The sequence below is a fragment of the Sander lucioperca genome, chromosome 8, assembly GCF_008315115.2.
Source record: "Sander lucioperca isolate FBNREF2018 chromosome 8, SLUC_FBN_1.2, whole genome shotgun sequence".
NCBI classification, from domain to species: Eukaryota; Metazoa; Chordata; class Actinopteri; order Perciformes; family Percidae; genus Sander; species Sander lucioperca.
Window position 1 is genome coordinate 10717626 of NC_050180.1, and position 20685 is coordinate 10738310.

At 41.4% G+C, this 20685-nt stretch overlaps 2 protein-coding genes across 5 annotated transcripts; both read right to left on the minus strand.

The window, feature by feature from the left end:
* Positions 1-225: 225 nt before the first annotated feature.
* On the minus strand, positions 226-13576 carry cfap65 (cilia and flagella associated protein 65). Of its 4 annotated transcripts, none has more exons than XM_031281786.2 (35): positions 13423-13576; positions 13022-13098; positions 12192-12379; positions 11859-11958; positions 11323-11489; positions 10959-11167; positions 10164-10300; positions 9858-10083; positions 9437-9705; positions 9041-9235; positions 8664-8902; positions 8379-8535; positions 8086-8214; positions 7722-7973; positions 7478-7617; positions 7259-7343; positions 6576-6722; positions 6234-6387; positions 5898-6026; positions 5572-5785; positions 5169-5297; positions 4843-4933; positions 4619-4704; positions 4410-4476; positions 4025-4135; positions 3400-3591; positions 2886-3044; positions 2539-2676; positions 2126-2242; positions 1817-1951; positions 1684-1734; positions 1348-1568; positions 1003-1134; positions 495-899; positions 226-351 (listed from the first exon to the last, which is right to left on the minus strand). In XM_031281786.2, the coding sequence occupies exons 2-35, from the start codon at positions 13094-13096 to the stop codon at positions 273-275; spliced, it is 5325 nt and encodes a 1774-aa protein (XP_031137646.1). In that variant the 5' UTR covers positions 13097-13098; positions 13423-13576; the 3' UTR covers positions 226-272. The 4 variants fall into 4 exon arrangements, with proteins under 4 accessions (XP_031137646.1, XP_035860503.1, XP_031137645.1 ...); XM_036004610.1 differs by having other exon boundaries at positions 1003-1136; positions 1359-1568; positions 6222-6387; XM_031281785.2 differs by having other exon boundaries at positions 1003-1125; positions 6222-6387.
* Positions 13577-13899: 323 nt separating this feature from the next.
* On the minus strand, positions 13900-17471 carry LOC116037788 (motor neuron and pancreas homeobox protein 1-like). The gene is made up of 3 exons (XM_031281818.2): positions 16861-17471; positions 15548-15708; positions 13900-15247 (listed from the first exon to the last, which is right to left on the minus strand). The coding sequence occupies exons 1-3, from the start codon at positions 17327-17329 to the stop codon at positions 14909-14911; spliced, it is 969 nt and encodes a 322-aa protein (XP_031137678.1). The 5' UTR covers positions 17330-17471; the 3' UTR covers positions 13900-14908.
* Positions 17472-20685: the final 3214 nt, after the last annotated feature.

Genomic DNA, 20685 nt, shown 5'->3' on the forward strand with positions numbered 1-20685 from the left:
AACTCAGATTGGACAGATAGTCTAGCTAGCTGTCTGGATTTACCCTGCAGAGATCTGAGAAAAGGTTGACCATAGTCCTCATAAATCAACCGGAGTTTAGAATGCCAACACAAAGGAAGCCCAAGGCAACGGATACCTGGCCTAAATGAGTGAAATCCAGCGACAACGGAGCAATCCCGGAAGTGGAACGTCAAGGATATAGACTAGGGCAAAGTGAACATTGAAAAGAGGAATGGATGGTGGACGATGGGACGATGGGTAGATGGAGAGACTTATGTCCCTGCTGATTCCTTTCTGTTTCTCAGATCTACTTCCTCCTCCTCGGCCATGGCTTTGGACGTCCTCCTGGATCTTATGGAACTCACAATATGTTAGCCATTTGGTTATATCTGACATGTGCGACAAATAGAGGAGAGAGGTAACACTGCCAGAGCTAACGTAAGTGTATGTGTGTGTGTGTGTGTGTGTGTGTGTGTGTGTCTGTCTGTCTATACCTGGTTGAAAAAGGTGGCAGGATAACAGTGCGGGGATGCGCTGTAAGGACAAGCTCCCCTCTGACAGCTTCTATCATCAGGTTCTGGAGCGTGTTGAGCAAAACATCTTCACTCATGTCAGCAGGCACATGCTCAGTGTGTGGTGTGTTTTGCGTCGGGCGCCTGTTTCTCCAACATCCCGCAGTCCCCTCGCTGTCCACTGTGTTGTGCTGTTCTTTCTGTCCCACTGTCCCACTCAACAGAACCTGACGTTGGTGTGTAGGGTGAGAAGGTATAGTAGGACAGGAAGGGGGAGGGAGGAAGGATGGAAGTGAGGAGGGACTAGTTTTCCGAAGCTGGTAGGTGATGGGCTTAGATGCCAAAGTAATCAGAGACTGGGTGAAGGCTGGATCATCTAGTATGCCACTGGAAAAGAAGAGAGGGAGAGGGCACACATGATCTCCATAAACACGTATGCTAAAATTCCATCTAATATCAAACAATTTCTGGGTGTCTGTGTAACTGTTACCTGAGCAGAGAGGTGAGTACATGCATGGTGATGTCTCTATCAGGGCCGTGTGTCGGTGGAGGCAGCCCAGCAGGGAGGGATGTGCTTGAAGAAGATGCTTCAGGTTGCTGGGGCTTGACTGAGCTGGGGCATATTAGGAAGACAGCACAGATGCAAATGTTTCTGCTACTACATATAGAATGGAGATCAGGATTTTTTGGATGCTTCACAGGAGTCACAACATATTTTCTAAATCTAAAATAAGTCGTAAATACGTTTTTGTACAAACCTAAGTATAAAGGACATTCTTACATAAAAGGTGTGTATCAAAGTTCAGAGGTTGTAAATAGTATGAGAATGCTTTACCTATAGTGCTCATTGGACTGGTTAGGGAAGTGTGGGGGGTATTCCAGAATGCAGTGGGAGTGTGCTGTAACCCACAGATGCAGCAGAGCAGGTTGGGGGGGTTCAGGGCACCTCCATGCTTTTGCTGTCTCTCGCTGCGCCCGCCGCTCAGCTCTTGTTAGCTTGGTACATATAGTGCCCACTGCTTCACAATTAGCACTGGCACAGATAGGAGGAAGAGTCTAGAGGGGAGAGAAAGTGAGACATAAAGGGGCAGTCAAAATGAAGCCAGGCTTTAAAAATGTATTTGATGATAATAATATTTATTCGCAAGACAGGCAAACAAATGAGTACCACCTTGTATTTCCTGAGTGGTGGCCCTTTTCTTACTGGAGCTGCTACAGGTTCCTGTAACAAGACAAAGGGTGAATTTGGTGAAGAAGACTGTTACATCACTGTCAAATATATGACTGTGAATTTGAGGGAGGACCTTATCTATCAGAACTTCTTGACTTTGTGTAAGGTCTTTGTCTGTTATAGTGAATTCATCTTGCTGTCTCGCTTTCTCTTCCTTCCAGCGCTGTAAAGCATCATGATAACGAGTCAGTGCCGCTTCCTGAATAACCTGGAGAGGAGAGGAGAGGAGAGGAGAGGAGAGGAGAGGAGAGGAGAGGAGAGGAGAGGAGGGGAGGGGAGTGGGGAGTGGACCAATTCATTAAATGTTGGACTTAAATTCACTAGGCTCAAAAAAAGCAGAAACCTCTAGGCAGCTAATGCAGCTCTAAATCTGCTGTGTTACCTGACAGACGATATCTAGCTGATAAGCAGTGGGGTAGTCAGTAGAGGTAAAGGTAAGGGCACAAAGGGCACTCTCCCCTGGACACAGACTACCTTGATCTGGATGGATCTGCACCACCTGACACAACACACAGACACACATGCAAACCTGGTCAGCAGTGATATTTTAACACTTTCACCTCAAAGCCTGGATTGAGATGTCATGGGGCACACAGATAACAGAGAACTGTTATGTCAGTCTTTCCAAAATAACTTGGGAAGAATCCCTGATATACAACCTACGAATAACTCTGCAGTCTATGACAGACAGTCCGGCACAAAGAGGGAGGATCTGCTTGTTTCTTCCTCAGAATGCGAAAATTTACCCACATACTTAAAATGTAATTTACAGGCTACCTGTAACCCTTCCTGTACCTGCTGATTGCTCTGCTGGTCCCATGTATAATGGACAGTGTCTGTGTGGGACACATTGGTCAAGAAGAGGATTCTTGAAGATCGTGAGCACACAGGGATGTCGCCAAGACAGACACTGTCCTCAGACAGAAATAGCACCTACACACACACACACACACACACACACACACACACACACACACACACACACACACACACACACACACACACACATTGAGATGAATACATAGAGCCTCAAATGTTCAACGACACAAATACAAGAAAACGTATAAGGAATAGACTGTTGGTATTCAGCAGAATAAATTCAAGTTAAAAGAATAATTTGAAAAGACAAGAAGTGCTCTCACCTGTCCCGGGAAGGGCAGCCTCTGGACACAGGCTTCAGATGCCTTAGTATGACTGCAGCCAAATGGGGTTGTGGAGCCCAGTGTAGGAGAATTTAACCCACATCCCTCAAATCTCACCAGCGTAGAGTCCCCATCCTGGATGTGGATAGGAATATCCATCTGGTGATACACAAAAATGGACTCAAAATCACAGAGATTGGACATGTAGGTAATGCTAATGGTGTAAATGATACGGTAGGTGCCATTCTAAATAATTTAATGAATAAAAAAATCATTAAATTGTTTATCTGTGTATCTAAGTAAACCAACTTCTGTGGCTGTTTCATTACATTTCTGTTCCAGCTTGATTTTTAAATTGCTATGAAGTTGATTATAATGCTATAGACAAAACATGTACAATGGAGAGAAACATGTTGCCTACAATAAAAGCTCCCCAAACCACTTGTATGAAAGGATTGAGGGGACTGTGGTAAGAGGGCAGCAGAAGGTAGGCAGTGTATGGCTCGATCCTTACGTGGTACACTTTAGCCTCTAATGGAGAGAAGATCCATTCCAGTATGGCCGTCTTCCCAGGTAGGACCACTCCCTCTGGATTGAGGCAGCACAGCAATGGATGGTTAAAGTTGTCCACCTGCAGCTGTGACAACACAGCCATGTCCACCTCATAACGGACTGGCACTGCACCGCCATTATTCAGTTCATACATCTGCAGGACAAATGCCAAGTCACCTGGGTTTTGTCTAGCCTTTCAGAGAAGCTCAGGTTGTAATGTTAACAGCATTAATACACGTATTTTTAATAGAGAGGAACACATTCCGGTCAAACAATGGAAAATAATGGATCTCCAAACAGTTATTATGGATACTGTATTTATCACTTTATCTACATATGAAAAAAATAAAAATAAAAAAAATAAAAGATGTTTGATTTCAGATTGTTGCTGCTTAGTGGATCACATCTATGTTGAGGTTTCTGATGGAATCTAGTGCTGTAAGTTTAATAACAGGAGAAATCTGTGGAAGCTGTTTCAGTGAATATGAGTTGAAATATTATGCTATCAACTAGATTGCGGTACATTTCAGCTCACTGTGAATAGGCCGATCCTAATAGGCTTTATGTTGGAGAATTTAAACACACACCTGCCTCAGAGGAGAACAGTTCCCAATAGTTACAGAAGTGAAGACATGTCGCTTGGAGGCAAAGTGGAGATAGGGTCTGTCTCTCTCCACCGTCACCCCCTGAAAGTTCAGCTGCACACAGAACCACAACACATACACATCAAGTTAAAATAAATGATCTAACAATTATAAAGAGTTCACCAACTTTAGTGATATATTAGATTACTGCATTTCTCAGGCCCTACAGAAAATAAATGGGATAATACAGGAATAGCACTACTGAAGTGAAAGAACTGTGGAATTTGAAAATTTGATTCTACCAGTATAGAAAGCTAATTTTGTTTTTGTGTTGTTAGACTTGAAGAAATATGGGCTTTGTGTAAATTGATATGCAGCTTTGCCTCACCAAGATCTCTCTGCCATAAGAAAGTTTAAACACAACAGGAAACCGATCTGTCCCAGCAAAGTTATGGCTGTGAAGGACAAAATTGAGATTATTTTGGGAACATGTTATTTGTGTAAACTGATTTTTAGACAACTCTCATCCCTGCCATTATTATTAAATTGACTGATTTATCATTCTGTGCTGTTGTATCTTTTGCAATAATCTCTGACCTGTAGGTGAAGTGTATTGTTCTCTGCTGGCCAGGGAGCAAGGTTCCAGAACGGGGAGAAATGCTGAACAGATGGTTGTCTTGAACCTGTCAACGAGATGAAGATATGTATGCTTTGTGTCTGTATCTATCCAAAAAAAAGTTACATTTTGAAATGTGAGAATCTCAGAACATTTTAATCACATAGTCATATTTAAATGTATATAAAGAAAAGACATGCCTGACCTTCATTCGGTGCAGTTCAGCGCTGCTAAACTCTCCGGTCTCGGCCCAGTACTCCAATTCTATCTGTTGGTCCTCTGGAAACAAGAATGCCCTAATATTGAAGAGAAGCCCAAAAATCAGTAAATCAAAGATTTAAAGATTAGAAGAAACACAAGTATATTCAAATTGTCCCTATCAAGCTCAATTTCTAAGAGTAAAACCTGTATTTTCATTATCAGTAAAATGGAAAATGATTAGCTGTATACAACGTCTGGTCTGTTATTCTGCACTGTATACATACATTGAGCAATTTTTGACAAAATCTCTACAGTCTGCTTTTTACTTACCAGTCTACAGGGATGGAGCCAGGGTTGTGAAACATCAACACAAAAGTTGAGGGCTCTGAAGTCAGGGGAGCGGCACTGAAGTTAAAATCCAACAGGACTTTGGTGAAGACGGAAGGAGAACTGCTCAGACTAGAGGCAGGAAGAGCAAACATGGTCATGCACACATCACATCCTGACAATGTAAATACAGAATATCTATTGAAAAAAATATCATTTAAGTATTATTTCATTCTTTTTTGTAATAAATAAACAATCAAATTATGATAGTAAATATGGAATGAAACAAAATAATGATGACATTCAAAACCTTTACAACTCCCAAACATGAATCTATCATGATCTGTATTTTTTTTTTTTTTAATATACAATGTTTAATTGAGTATTCATATATTCTGCCCCTAACCTGTGCCTGGTAGGGGTTCTGTAAGTGAGTTCTGCAGGGGAGGGGTTGGACAGCATGTGCTCATTGAGACTGTCCAGTGAGAAGAGTTTCCATAGATGCACCTTGCTGAGGCTGCCCACACTGCCACCACCCCACACATCAATCACCTGGAGGGTGGGAAACACACCCTTAGCTCGCACTTCACACACTGTTTGGGGAGGGGATGACACAAACCCTAGGGAGAGAGACAGATAGATAGAGAAAGCGAGAGAGCAGTAAGTATCAAGTAATGGAAAACGAAAAGGCAGAATATATTCAGGTTTGTATTGTCTGAGTTTTCTATCTACCACTGGCATTCAGCATCTGGTAGCTTATGGTCCACAGGTACTGGGCTCGTCTGTGTGGCCTGACAGTGGATCGGAGCAGCATTGTGGCGTGTGAGGCGATGGTTCCCCTGTCACAGTCCAGCTGTAGGGCTAAATGGCCAAACAGGACACAGCTGATGTTTAACACTGGTTAAACTATATCTGTATCACTTGTAGTCAGCAGTGATGACTTTTCATTTGCCTTACTGACAACTGCCCATGCTAAAGTCTACTCTGCTGAGAGCTGATCAATATCATGTAAATGCAGTAAGCAAAGGACAGTAAGGACCTCACAAAAGAGAATACCATTTGGCTCACTCTTGGGGTCATAAGTAAGTTCCTCATCCAGAAGTATCTGCTGTACAGAGAGACAAAAGGAGACAGGACAGGGGCTGTTGTTCACCAGAGGAACCTGAATTGACCGATAGCTTCCGACCAGAGTTTCCCCAACATCCAGAACTGCTTTCTCTGCCTGGGGAGTAAACAAACATGCACACGCTGCTTTGCTTGGTTCATTTCAAAAGTAATTCATGCTCCAAAAGATGAGTGTGACACTCATTTGAAATTTTCTTGAAAATTGACATATAGTTCCAGTACATGCACACATGCATACACTCATGCACACACACATAAAATCAAACAAGACAAAGACAGCCTCACCTCTATGGAGCCTTTCGCACCCATCCCCACCACATTAAGGGTAAGGTGTGACTTGTTACATCCAGGAGTTTGGATCGGCCAGAAGGTGAGAGTGGGTTTGAGTGTGTATGTTTTTTCTGCCAGTGGGCTAAAGGACCATATCTGAACCTGTAACATCAACCAGTCACAAACAAAAAGTTAAAAACGGTAAATAAAGTCAGTTGCTAAGTTGAGTCATTCATCTGCAATTTGTATTTGGCGGTATGGCTCTGTTCTGGGGCCTCCCCGCACTTCCACGTGCATACGTGGAAAGCATGAGGCAGGGACAGCAGCAGTGCAGGATCCCCATAGGGTACAGAACAGAGCAGCATCAATGACAGAGACATGACATTGATTAAGTCAGACAACATGAATTTAAAAGGAGGAGCTGGGGTGGAGGTGGGTTGCAAGCGCTAGCAGAGATGCAGCAAGGTAGGCTGGGAAAAGCAGTTTAAAAAGAGCGTGCTATTTGGAAATCCAATCAAAAGAGGGAATCAGCTGAGCCATCAGCTGGTGTGCTGGCGTAGGAACTCTATGAGCTGAGCTAATAGCCAAGCTTGACTCCGTGACCTGCCAGAACTTACACTATGCTTCATATTTGTTTTAAACCACTTGCACAATATCTGCTTGCATTAAATTTATTTATGATTCTTTCAGCCTCTCACCGAGCTCTCATTGGGATGCAGTTCACCAGCATCTGGTTCAACAGAGATAAGCTCCTGCTCGGACTCTGGAATGCTCCATTGGAATCTATCATAAAGGACAATCACAAAAAGCCAGCTGTAGACAAGATTAATGATGCTGGGAAAAGTCCAGACTACAAACAATACATGGAAAAATGTCCCAAGTACAGCACTGGAATAACAACCATTATGGCAACCAACCGTAGAGGTAGGCGGCTGAGGTTTCTGATGTGGTGGGAACGCTGCGTTCGTGAGCCCACGGCTGTTGGCTGGAAATATAAGCTGTTGTCTCCTTCCAGAGACATACAAATATGTTCCACAACACTGACAACTGCCAGCTCCTAAAGGACACAGAGACATTTGCACAGATAAAATAACCTGCAAGCACAGTGTGGGGAGTGTTGCTGCTTTTGTCCTCCGTGTTCCTGTGTCGTGTATATAGTACCTTTGTGTGTTTAGCTGCATTGAGCCGAAGGTGTAAACTGAACCCCTGTTTAGGACTGTCTTCTGTGGGAGTTGTTCTGAGCATGAGGATTTGGTGACTCCCAGGCTGGATCAGACCACAGCTCGGCACAACAAACACAGATTCTGCCAAGGCAGGGTTTAAACTGTGGTCCAGACAGAAAGTGAGAGGCAGGTCTCCACAATTCTGGAGGAGCACTGTCTGATGGGAAAGAACACTAAGCGCTGGAAAGACCTTGAGAGAACAGAATATTACAGTTACCAGAGAGTGACAAAACTATACATAAATGAGAGAAAGAGTAAGATATGCTGTAACATTCGTGTTCTTTCTCATGCTTGTGTCTCACCACTCGAGGGGGCTTCAGAGAGCAGCTTGGGATGAAATGCTCTTTGCCTGGCTGAAAGGAGTGGCCTATGACTCTGACAGTCACACACCAGGGTGGAAACAGCACTCGCTCCTCTAGGTCTTGATTGTCCTGCAGCATCCAGAGAAGGAAGAGAATAGAGTGGCAGCAAAAATTATTTTTCTTTTATTGTCAACAGAGATTGGAGACACATTTTGAATGGACATGATTTTTGAGACAAAAAGAAAAGCACAATCACTTGATGTGAAGGAATTTTTACTGTAGATCATTATTACCTTATAGAATGCAAAGCATTCGAGTTGCGCTCCGTGCAAAGTATTGAGCTGCTTAGGGTCATAGGTCACCCTGAATGAGGTGGACTTCAGTGGAGCCAGCTCACATAATGGAGGAGAGACAGTGAACGGAGAGTCTTGGGCAGCAGTCCACACCAGGCTGGAGCAGAATCACATGCAATAGTAAAACCAGATTGAGCAAGAAAAACAGATATTCTAGTTTTATTTTAGAAAAATCAAACACATGTGCCATAGTGAGAAGTCACAATCCAGTGCAAGCATGGATACCTGAGTTTCTCCCTGGTGTGGTTGGTGATGGAGACAGGCTGAGAGGAAGTGGATGAAGTAGACAAAATGGAGGAAATTTTGTGATTAAACAGTAGCTCACTGGGCATCACAGACACATGTAGAGACGATAAAGAAGAGCTGGAAGAGAGGGGATCCATGCACCCCAAGCAGGATTGGTAATATTCCTCCATGGGATTTCTGCACACAACACCAGCACTGTCTGGTCTCTGGTGTGACTGCTAGAAAAGGACAGAGAAAAAGTCAGAGAGACAACACCAAAACCTATACTGTGCCTTCTACTGGTTACATCAAGTGTCCATGCGTGATTTAATGTTTTCTGATAAGATATTTAAAATCTAGACAAATCTGCAATTTGCCTCCTCCACTGGGCAGAGCGCTCCCTGTTGGTCCAAGTGTACATTATTATCCTGCTGAATGTCACTGGGAGTGTCTGCCAGGTCCTGTCTGCGATACCAGTGGAGCTTGTAAAGAACCAAGTGCTCAGGTTTCAGTATGGCTGGTTGCTGGAGCTCTGAGTGACAGGTACCAATCAGGTCAAGGAACATGGGGTCCTACAGGGGAGATAAGACATATCTAGGTAAGTAGAATAAATAGTCTTGATGGTGATGGTGTGTGTGTGTGTGTGTGTGTGTGTGTGTGTGTGTGTGTGTGTGTGTGTGTGTGTGTGTGTGTGCATGTGCGTGCGTGCGTGAGTGCGTGTGTGTGTGTGTGTGTGTGCTATAATGGTGTGTATACTGCATATTGACTCCTACCCTGTGCAGTATGAGACATGCCACTCTCCTGTGATGTGCAATAGGCTGCGTGGGCCTATAGACTGCCTTCAGTGTGGTATGGCTATGTGGGCATAGAGTGCCACTTGCTGGCTGGATGCTGAACACACTGTTCCCACTACAATCAAGGACCCATTGGTAGAGAGCCTCAACAGGCGAAGAATTAACCAGCTCCACTGTCTGTACGACTGCTCCTCCTTCCTCAACACAGCCAAAGTCCACCACAGAGGAGGACAAGGAAACGTTGGGACCTAGTTCCAAAAAAACATAATTTTTGTATACATGTATCCAATTGTAGATTACCTTCCTTTTTCATTTAAAACAAGTTGGAGAATAATGCTAGTGGGGTATGTTTTTTTTTAATATAGATTGTGTATGTGTGTGCCTTTCCGTGTGCCCCTACCTACACAGTTTCCTGTGAGTTTGATCAGAGTTTCATTGAGCGCTCCTCTACATTTTAGAGATAAGTACTCAACAGAGACACTATCCACCACAGCAGGAGTATAGGTGACTGTAGCCTGTAGTGATCCTCCAGGCGCCACCTTACCCCTGGGCACATCACAGCTGAACTCTGACCCCAACAAAGGCGCCCCACTGGACAGTTGTGAAAGAGAGAAAGACGCAGTTACCTAGAGGAGAGAGGTGACAAGAGAGATCAGAGGGAAGGTAATTGAGAGTGTACATTTGTGTATCTTTGTGTACTACTCACAGGGGAGGGGTTAAAGATGTAAAAGTGTTTCTGCAAACTTTGCCCGACTGCCACAGAGCCAAAGTGCAGCTCTTTACCACACTGTTTTTTTTCATCCTTGGTACCTGAATTTCTCAGCTGAAGACATGGGTATTTGGCTGAAAAGAAAAGCAGAGGCAAGAAAAGAGGAGAGTGAGAGTATTGGTTCCTCACCTCCTTTTAAACAGTATTCTGAGGATAACTATATACCCCCTTGCCACATGGTTCAATCAATAATACAGATGCACATCAGTATAGTTGCAAATAAAGCAAATATGGAACATGTGTCTTTGCTCAAATTTGCATAGTTATACACAGTCAGACTGGAGAACAGCTGGGTAAAACCAGTGGCTTAAATATTTTTGCTTTACTGTGAGATCAGTCATTTTTTTTTAATCATATATTGTTCACAAACATAAATAAGGAGTGGAGTTCTACATTAAAAATTAGCATTTTGTGTTTTTGTGGTGTACTTTTTTCAATTTTACTAATATTACTGATGTAACAAAACCAGCAATCAAGCTGAGAGAAAGTTTTATAATGTGATTCTGGTAGTAGACCAACACCAGCTGTTTACATTTGGATCACAAATTGTGCCCCAAACTGTATTGTCTAGGTACTGATCACAGTCTATGGTACTGATTTATGAGTCAGTCTATGTTGTCAAAGCTGGTCAGTTTAATTGGTAACCTTTCAAATCTATTTAACTACTGTATCCAAAATCTGTCTGGATCTATTAATCTCATCTTGTCCTGTCTCAGCTTATAGTTAAAGTACCTAGTCCCTGCAGCAGCACAGTGCAGCAGCTCTCTGCCTTGTCCCCTTCTTCTCCAAACTTGCAGTTGGCCTGTTGCTGGTACACCAGCGCCTCTTGCGGTTGGAAGAGCACAGTGATGTGACACTCCTGGCCAGGCTTCAACAGGCCTTGCTCAGGGCTTAGTTGGAACGGTGCTGCGCACTCCCACTGGAAGCATGTCTGAAGCTTACTGTGGGAAGAAGAGAAGCACAAACACAAAAGTAAGAACATGAACACACAAACACACTTTAAAAATATTCATACAAAGCATTCTGCTTTCTTTCTTCCCAAGTTATTTATCCCGCCCACTTTTCTGCATTAGTCTAAACACACACTCCTATGTACCTGACATTTTTCAACAGGAAAGTAGAATGTGAGGAGTTTTGAACAGCACAAAGTGGCAGTAGCACAGAGTCAGGCACCTCCAGGGCATGACAGGGAATGGTGGCACGGAGGCATACTTGGAAGCTGCCATCTTTAGTTTGAAACTCAATGCTGTCTTCATACTCACACTGTCCCGACAGACAAACAGACACACCAACACAGATAGAAGACATGAAACACGAGGAGCAGGTCATGTTACACCTCTATTATATGAATAATAATCTTTAATCTTTTTAATGCCATATATGCTTTTTCTGCTCAACAAAGAGTACAGAATCATAAAAAATAATAGTGGTCTAGAACGATCTCAGTTCCTTTTGTTGTAATGGTCTCATCTCCCTCACACTAATTATATTTTTTGACTTACAGTATTTGACAAACGTATTTGTCTAGAAGTTTGAATTCAGCCCACACTAAAAAGCCCTGGAACACAATACTTTCCAAAATACTGATAAGATATAATAGATGAAATTATGTATAAGTTTGTAATGTGTTACCCTCTGTAGTGGTCTAAAGCTGATTGGCATGGAGAACGAAGTCCCCGGGCTGAGAACAATTATCTGGGGAATCAAGGTGAAAAACTTGGACAGTGGAGGCCTGTGAGGGGACAAAGATAGGATAGTATAACCTGTGGATACTCAGCAAATTTACATTGCATTAGTGGTTAGGTAAACAATAACCCATATGTTGTGTGTGTGTGTGTGTGTGTGTGTGTGTGTGTGTGTGTGTGTATGTGTGTGTGTGTGTGTGTGTGTGTGTGTGTGTGTGTGTGTGAATATTTGAGCTTATGTTTGTATGCATATGTATGTGTCTATGTGTGTTTGTAAGACCTGATGTGCAGCTTCTGCAGCTTGCTATGGATATTCTTTAACACTAATGTCTCAGTGAACTCTCCTCCCAGGTCCCAGTCCTCCCAGACCAGCTCTGGCTTCAATTCCAACCCCAAGAGGCAGCTTCTTTGGCTGGAAGCTTGTCGCCGGTACTTTCCACCCCGTTGCCTCTGGTGAATCCCTGGATCCTGCCGGGTGGGGTGTTGCAGGAGAACATTTAGCGTGTGATGTTTTTTTCAGAGTTTTAATAGCTATACTGATAGCTATATCAGAAAAACCAGCAGTGAGTTATGTAATTCAGTCTTAAAAATGTTGTGCTAAAATTATATTGTGGGAAAGACCAGTAAAAAAGGATGGAATCATTCATAATCAAAATGTTTTTTGCACGTTTCACTATGTCAGAACAACTTTTTTTTTTATAAAATGAGGTCAATTTTACTTTAGTGCAGTGTCCACCAGTAGAAACCAGATAATGTGTAACTGCTGTAACTGTTTTAGGTTTTTTTTACAGTCAATGTTTAGGACACACAATGTAGACTTATGTTAACCGTGATACATTTAATTAAGGACTTCCTGGTTGTTTTTCTTGTAGGGATATATACATAGGTAGAGAAGAAAGTCAATATAATAATACATACTATAATACATTAGGCATAGACTGCTGTGGATCATGGGCCATTTTGCTTATTCTTGGACAGGGAGGAATATAGTAACTGATCAAATTGAACACACTGGTTCAATGAGACCAAATGCAGCTATGTTACAAAGGAAAAGTTGACCACAAGTTGTACATTATGACAAGAAGCTGTTTCTATCCAAACTTTAGTTACTTTGATATTCTTCCCAGAGGGCTTCCATTTTGCTCCTGAGGCCAAGGGGCCAGGACCCAGAGACTCAGCTAACATGCCTGGAAAATGACAGAAGACATCTAACATTTACAAAGTATTAAATAACGTTACAGGAAAGTTACCATGGTTTCTAGGATTTGTTATTTCGTACAGTTGACACATTTATTAACGTTACAGTCTCACCCCAAGAAGTATCTAGCTAAACCATAGCTAAATAAAACCACGTTGAGAGAGCGTTTTGGAATAAACGTAAATAAAGACCATAACGTTAGCTATAACGTTAGCTAACACAGGGAGTAAGGTTAGAAAGCTGACAGCTTAAACAGATTAAAAATTCAATAGAAACTAAACATTGCTGGTCTAACAGACTAACGTGTCCTTACCTTATAAAGGTTATCAAATGCCAAACAATAAAGCTCACAACTTTATATTCTTTCCATTTTAGTTATAAAAACCCCGCTTCCAACAGTCAGCGGAATGGGTGTCAAAGGTTTGTCGACCACGGCGTTACCAAGGCAACAAGCAATTGTTTGCAATCACCATAGTAATTACGGCAGCTGAGGATGGACAAATGCAATTCGCAAACTGGTATGGTATTTATAAAACCTGGGGCGTGTTTACATGTATGACATGTAATACCCAACATCGTATTACATGTCACCAATGCTTTAGAGTTATTAAGAAGTTATGATCTACAAGTAGTGTCCATGAATAAACGACACTACCAAATAATTCACCCTCCAATCAGAAAGTCACACATGTTACTTCCTCTTATTACAAATATGAATATCCCTTTATAGACTGAACTTATTGGACTCAACACACAATAATTCAATTTTATTTTTCAAATCATTCCTCTCGACAAAAAACACTATTATTGCTTTAAAAGTAAAATATATTAAATTCTATAATGTTAAATTACTGTATATTGACAATGACAACACACTTAATATGAGAATAGTTTACAAAATACAGGGAAAATGCCATATCAACAGTAAATTTCAAATACCATACAGTACATGCAGCCATGTCCTTGTGGATGTGTGGTTTGAACAAAATATAACATGCAGTTTCAACAAGCTAATACAAAACAAAGAGTTAAATATTGTACAACAAAGATCCATGACCACACAGTAAAAAAGTAGCCTACAAGTATATAGCTTTTTTTCCTTGCCACCCCTAATGCCCTAAATCTTTAACTAGGTGAAAATAAATGCATTATTTGTAACGTCTTGTCTCATTAAAAATTAAAAATATGAAAAGTTACAAATATTGGTGGAATATCTGTCCAGCATTTGTAACAGACCAGGATGCTGATAACAATGTAACACTCACACTCTTTACAACACGGGTCTCCAAGTTTAATGTTTCTTTCTCTGCATCCACTACCTTCCATGAAAGTGCTGTCCCACCCCACCCATGCATACATGCATACAGTTTTATATTTATAGATAAATCAGTTTATTGCAGATGACAGGACAGGAACATGCTTTCTGTGTATTTGCACTGTTTAAATCACAAGTAAATCATGCACAAAAATGCCCCTTATACGTCAGAATTATTTGTTGAATCTGAAGTCATAACTCAGATGGACTACTGACCAGTAAACCATTAAATGTCCAGGTAGAGATGGCTTTATTATGGTTGGATGTGATCAGTTTTCATACCCAGCCCAATGTGCAGATGTCAGCTTACTCTTTTGGTAATTTGGGAGCTCCAGGTACAGACACGGCACTATGGGTTGGGGTGTGAAAAATTAGTTCTCCACTTCATTCCACCATGTTTGTGCACCTGATTGCATTGTGTATTGTCTGCTCAAGGGTAATAAATATAAAAAGACACACAATTAAGGCATGCTGAACTTTAAAACTATGGGAAAACCCCACTTCTTGTTCTTGGGCCTCCCTCCTCCTGCTCCTCCTCTTCTAAGTAAGAGCTGTAGTTTCCTGTTCCTTCTCCAGCATGACTCATGAAGCCTACAGAGCCTAAAGAACCCGCCCTCAGCACTTCTCTCTCCTCTTTTTCATCCTCATCATCCCTTTCTATCTCCTCTTCATCCTCCAGGCTCGAGCTGTGTGAATCACTCTGAGGCTTGGCACTGTCTAAATCCATTCCAGCTCTTTCTGTGTGTGTCAGTGGCGTTGCTTGTTCCTTGGCTTTGCGACTTCTCTTCCACTTCATACGTCTGTTCTGGAACCAGATCTTGACCTATAGTGAAAAACAACAGGAATGATGTTAAACAGTGTAAACATATTTAGTTGTGTGATCAGGGTGCAAAACATGTGTTATTCTTCTCTTAAAGTATTCGTTTCAGGGGAGGAGAATAATGTAAAAAAAATAAATAAAAAATAAAGCAGGACACCATTACCCTGTCTTATATAAGGATGGTGGTATAAGCTTAATAACTTGACAGAGACTATGAATGATGGGGATAGAGGGACACTCACACACTAAAATAATGTTCCAATAATTCAATACATTACATCCTTCAGACTCTGACTCTCTCACCTGAGTCTCAGTCAGCATGAGGGAAGTGGACACCTCAAAGCGTTTAGGCCTGGACAGGTACTTGTTGAGCTTGAACTGGTTTTCTAATTCCAGCAGCTGTTGGCTGGTGAAAGCTGTCCTGGGCCTCCGACACTTCCCAAACAAACCTACCTGGGACGGGGCTGAGAGGGGCAAACAGAGAGAGGCACACAGGGGTTATTCTGTGCATTTGTCATTATTTACATTTTCATCTTTTTCTGTAAGAGCACAATACCTCTAATACTATTATTATGGATATTGGGTTATAATCAACTTAGGCAAACAGTAGCCTACAAGTGATAGAAAGACAAAAAGAAAGAAAATATTCATTTGACAAAAATGTTTCTATTAAATCTTCAAGCAAATCCTCAAAAAATCTTCTAGTTTGGTTTCCCTAATTCACTGGTTGGATCCTAGGCCTGTCTGTCTTCCTGCCTGTAGGCCTATATCTTGTTTTCTCTCTGCCCGTTAACATTTATTGCCATGGTGTGAGGCCGTGGTGAGAGGATATTGCTATGGAGGGGTAATAAACCATCAAGGGGGACCATTTCCTTAATGAAAATACTATAAATGTTATCAATTGATTAAGTAGGTCTATTTCAGGTGTTACCTTTACCGTAAATGCTGTGCGTTATTGTTTATGAGATATTGTCCTTAAGAGACAGCATATCAATGGCACGGCCCTTTCAAACCTAATACCAACACACAGGTGTTAGGAGGCTACATTATTAAACTGGCTGTTTAGAGTGAACAACAAAAAAAACATACAGGATTGGCATACATTTAATAACATTTTTAATTAAAGGGAAACAAAGGTATGGTCCATTTGATTTTAATTAGGTCTAAGCTGTAGTAGGCCTATACCTATATACCATTTAGAATAAAAAAACAGATTTGTAAGTAAATTAACCTATAGCCTAAATGTATTTTTTTAAATATGCATTTGATGAAATAATAACAAGAAATAAAAGATGCATGCACGTCTTCAAAACAAATCTAAATAAAAAGATGTTGTGAAGAGAAATATTTAATAGGCTATTTACAATTATATAAATATAGTACTCTTTAATATAGTATTAGCCTTAGTATTATTACGATTAGACAAATATTATTATTATCAATATTATCACTATTCTTTTAAAGCTTAGCCAACTATGACCTTTGGATCATCCATGTCATTTTTGTCACAAATTCAGAGGTGGTTAATGATGCATTTTGGTTCTCTTACCATCTTAAGTTACAGGAAGTAAGAATAATAAAGTTCATAACTGCAGGAGACAGGGAGATCCGCTTACCTCCATATTCTCCGAGTCTGGGTATCATCATCCCGGCTCTGATCCACGGCTCCAGAGTCAGCGTCGCGGCCATGGTGGCCCCCTTTAGCTGCTCAGGGTATGGTTGGACCAGCTGTGTGAAACCGGGGTACATGAAGGCGGGGTGCTGGCCTCCGAGGGCCGCCAGAGGATACATGGAGCTCGGGTGCATTCCGAGGAGACCCCCTTGGTGCAGAGCAGTGAATCCTGACTGGGACAAGCTGAAGAGCTGGGCTTTGGATAGGACTCCTGGCGGGGCAGGAGAGCATTCTGTTGGGTTTGGATGCGGGGAGGGCGTCTCTGAGCCGCGGTTTGAAACCGGACTGCCGCCGGGGCTTCTGCTGTAATACAACCCCGGGGACGCACCATCACTCTCCCTCCTCTGTTCCACGTCGTGCGCCAGTAGCGCATCAATCCGAAAGTTTTTAGATTTCTCCATGGTGGTAGTCATTCTGTCCCACGATGAACTTTGAAGTGAAGTGTCTCTAATATCTGAGCACACTGTAATATCTAAAAGTTAAGAGAAACTTCTAAAGAAACTGCTGAAGAAATGTCTTCTTTCTGACCCACTCCACTTAAGCCCTGTGCGTTAAAACCACTTCACTCACTCCAAGGAGAAATTACTATAGCGCTATAAAGTCTGCTCTGCTGTGATTGGCCAGAGCCATGTGGCGCAGGGGCAGGGTTAACTCTTTCTTCTGAAGGGTTAATTGGCATTTGTGTACTCATGCATCTGCAGTATATGTTGAATTCTAAACTAGTCAATAAAGCAAAGTTAACACACTGTCTCACACACACACACACACACACACACACACACACACACACACACACACACTGTATTCAAATGTGAGACACAATTGAAAACTGTATTGCATTAATTACTTGAATCTCACTTTAGAGGGATGACAAAATTCATAATTTTACAACTATAAGTCTTCATTAAATTTTATTGCCTGCTAACGTTGACAGAAATCCAACAGCTCTTATCGGTGGTTGCTGCCATGATTATCGGTCATCACCACACCATGGAGCAGATAAAGGGGCAGTAAACTGACAGAGAGCAAACTCATTTTCTCTCCCTGCCGACCAGAACCACACACAAAGTATGCACAGGTGAGACAAAATCCTGTAGCAGTTGTCTGGCGTTTACTTAATCAAGACGTACCTCATAATATGCAAGGATTCTTACAAAAAGGTAGTGAGATATACATGTGCACATATTAGCCCGTAATTTGATGAAACTCTTTTAATGTGTGAAATGTTCCTTACTGATCTGGAAAGTTGCCTCAATCTAAGGCTTCAGTTGGACCTATTCAGTTTCACTTACAGTGTCCAAATTGCATCTATCTGCCACAGTTTTACCAGAAGTGATTTCCTGCTGGTTTATACAGGACTGATAAGAGACTGTCAGAGGCCTGGGAAAACAAACTGCTCTCACTTCAAAGACAAACACACCAACACCTGCTGAACTACCCAACATATAAACTTAACGGCCTATGGATGCATGTGTGTGTGTGTGTGTGTGTGTGTGTGTGTGTGTGTGTGTGTGTGTGTGTGTGTGTGTGTGTGTGTGTGTGTGTGTGTGTGTGTGCGTGTGTGTGTGCAGGCATGTGTGTATACTGCATGACCGTTAAGGCAAATGATTGAGTATTATTAATATGATTGTGTTTTAGACATTAGGAGTCTTCAGAAATCAATGTTCTCCATGTTGCACAACGTTTTTATTTTATTTTTAATAACAGCCATTGTAGAGTTAGTTTAATGAACTCACAAGTACTGATACAGTATTGCATTTAACACATACAGACACATATGCATGAAGAGGCTATGATGTTCCATGTTTAAAGTCATCTCACAGGAGACACAGGTTAATAATTCACAAATTCCGTCATCAATCCTTACTGAGAATCACATAGACACATAGGTGTATTCACATAGACCACAGGTAGACCCCAGTAGGTTCAACAGCACAGCTACAAAGAAATCAAATGGCTGCAGAAAGGGGTCAGACTGGATACTTGGTAAATACATGTTTCTCATTTGTTAATCTGGTAATGTTATCATGGAGCTGTTGACATAACCAATTGTTTGGGTCTGTGAGAATATGAAGTATAATACAATAAATGCAATCAATCTATTTCATAAACAAAAAGCAACAAGAAAAGTTGTTCTGTCATTTAGTGGTGTCAAGTCATGTTTGATCTACAAAGTCCATAAAGCAACTTAGGATATACGTTGAAGCATGAAGCATAACAGTTTTTTAAATCTCTTTTCTTTTAGTTGTTTAATAACATGAAGTAATTCAATTGCAACTTAAAGGTTACCAAATCTTACATGGCATTATTTATGACTAACTAAATGCTTTATTTGTTAGCGATTAAGTCATTTTTTCCTCACTGCCCTTGGTAGTCAGACAGATCACATTAATGTGTGACGTATCAGGACAGGACTAAGGTTGAAAAGCTAGCTGTAAAATAATTAATACTCTGGGATCTGTTCTGCATTAGATAAGGGTGGATATATTTCACCATTTAATAAAGATTGTACAGCACATGTTGATATCCTAGCACAAACATAACATAGACTGAGATAAGGTTCTGCAGATATTAAGGATGCATCATTTGAAATTTCACACCACTAAGAGATAATATGTTTGGTAATATATTTGAATTATGATTTATGGTCATTAGATTGCCATTTAATAACCCATAACAAAAGAGTCTTTGTATTCACATTTCCCATGCGCATATCTACTCACAAATAGATAGCAGTTATACTATGATACCTTGTACAGTAATGTACTCAGATCTGACGATGGAGCTATCAGCTGTTTGAGGTTGAACTAGTCTATGTCCACGAAGTTCCACTTCCGGGATTGCTCCAGTGCCGCAGGAAATTCCGCCGGATGCATGTCTTTTCGCCAATGTTCTTTTCGTTTCCTTCTGCTTTCTTTGTGTTGGAATGTTAAACTCCGGTGGATTTGTGAGGACTATGGTTAACTGCTCCTCAGATCTCTGCAGGGTAAATCCAGACAGCTAGCTAGACTATCTGTCCAATTGAGTTTTCTCTCCCACTCCTAAAACAACTTTTGAACATACACGTTCCACCAAAACAAGTTCCATCCCAAGGCAGCGGCTCCAAGCAGAGCTTAGCGCCGCCCAAGACGATTGTGATTGGTTTAAAGAAATGCCAATAAACCAGAGCACGGTTTTTCTCCCATCCTGGAATGCTGTGTGGACTAGCCAGACCCTCCTCCGCAGCGCTGTGGAGGAAGGTCTGGCAATGTGAGACTAAGGTTGAACTATCTATATCTTTTCTGTTCAAAATGGAATCATTGTTCATCAATGGAATTCCTTCATCTACAGCAGCATGTATTATCCCAGAGGTCAGACGTCAGGCCCTTTTAGCTATTTGTTTAAGTAGGTCTAATCAGGTGTCTGCCCATACTGTTAATGTTCATAATGAAATCAATAGCCTATGATTATTTATTTATTTTTATTAAATTGTATTACAATGCTTACCTGGTTGAGCGTGCGCACCATGTACAAAGGCTCAGTCCGTACCGCTGCGGCCGCAGGTCCAATTCCAACCCGCAGCCCTTTGCTGCATGTCATTCCCCCTCTCTCTCCCCTTTCCTGTCTTCAGCTGTCCTGTAAATTAAAGGCCTAAAATGCCCAAAAGATAATCTTAAAAAAAAAGGAAAAAATGACAATCTAATCTTATACATTTGAATATGTGATTATATGACAAGTCAAATGCTGAGACGGTTTTTTGAATAATAAACTAAATCACCAAGATGTCGCT

Coding starts and splice junctions, on each gene's coding strand:
- cfap65 (XM_031281784.2), bottom strand. CDS start 13,096: ATGTTAGCTGAGTCTCTGGGTCCTGGCCCCTTGGCCTCAGGAGCAAAA. Junction 10,301..10,958: donor TGTGCTGCTGCAGGGACTAG/GTACTTTAACTA, acceptor TTTTCTTTTCAG/CCAAATACCCATGTCTTCAG. Junction 10,084..10,163: donor ACATCTTTAACCCCTCCCCT/GTGAGTAGTACA, acceptor TCTCTCCTCTAG/GTAACTGCGTCTTTCTCTCT.
- LOC116037788 (XM_031281818.2), bottom strand. CDS start 17,329: ATGACTACCACCATGGAGAAATCTAAAAACTTTCGGATTGATGCGCTA. Junction 15,709..16,860: donor CAGACTCGGAGAATATGGAG/GTAAGCGGATCT, acceptor TGCCCCTCTCAG/CCCCGTCCCAGGTAGGTTTG. Junction 15,248..15,547: donor TCATGCTGACTGAGACTCAG/GTGAGAGAGTCA, acceptor TTTTCACTATAG/GTCAAGATCTGGTTCCAGAA.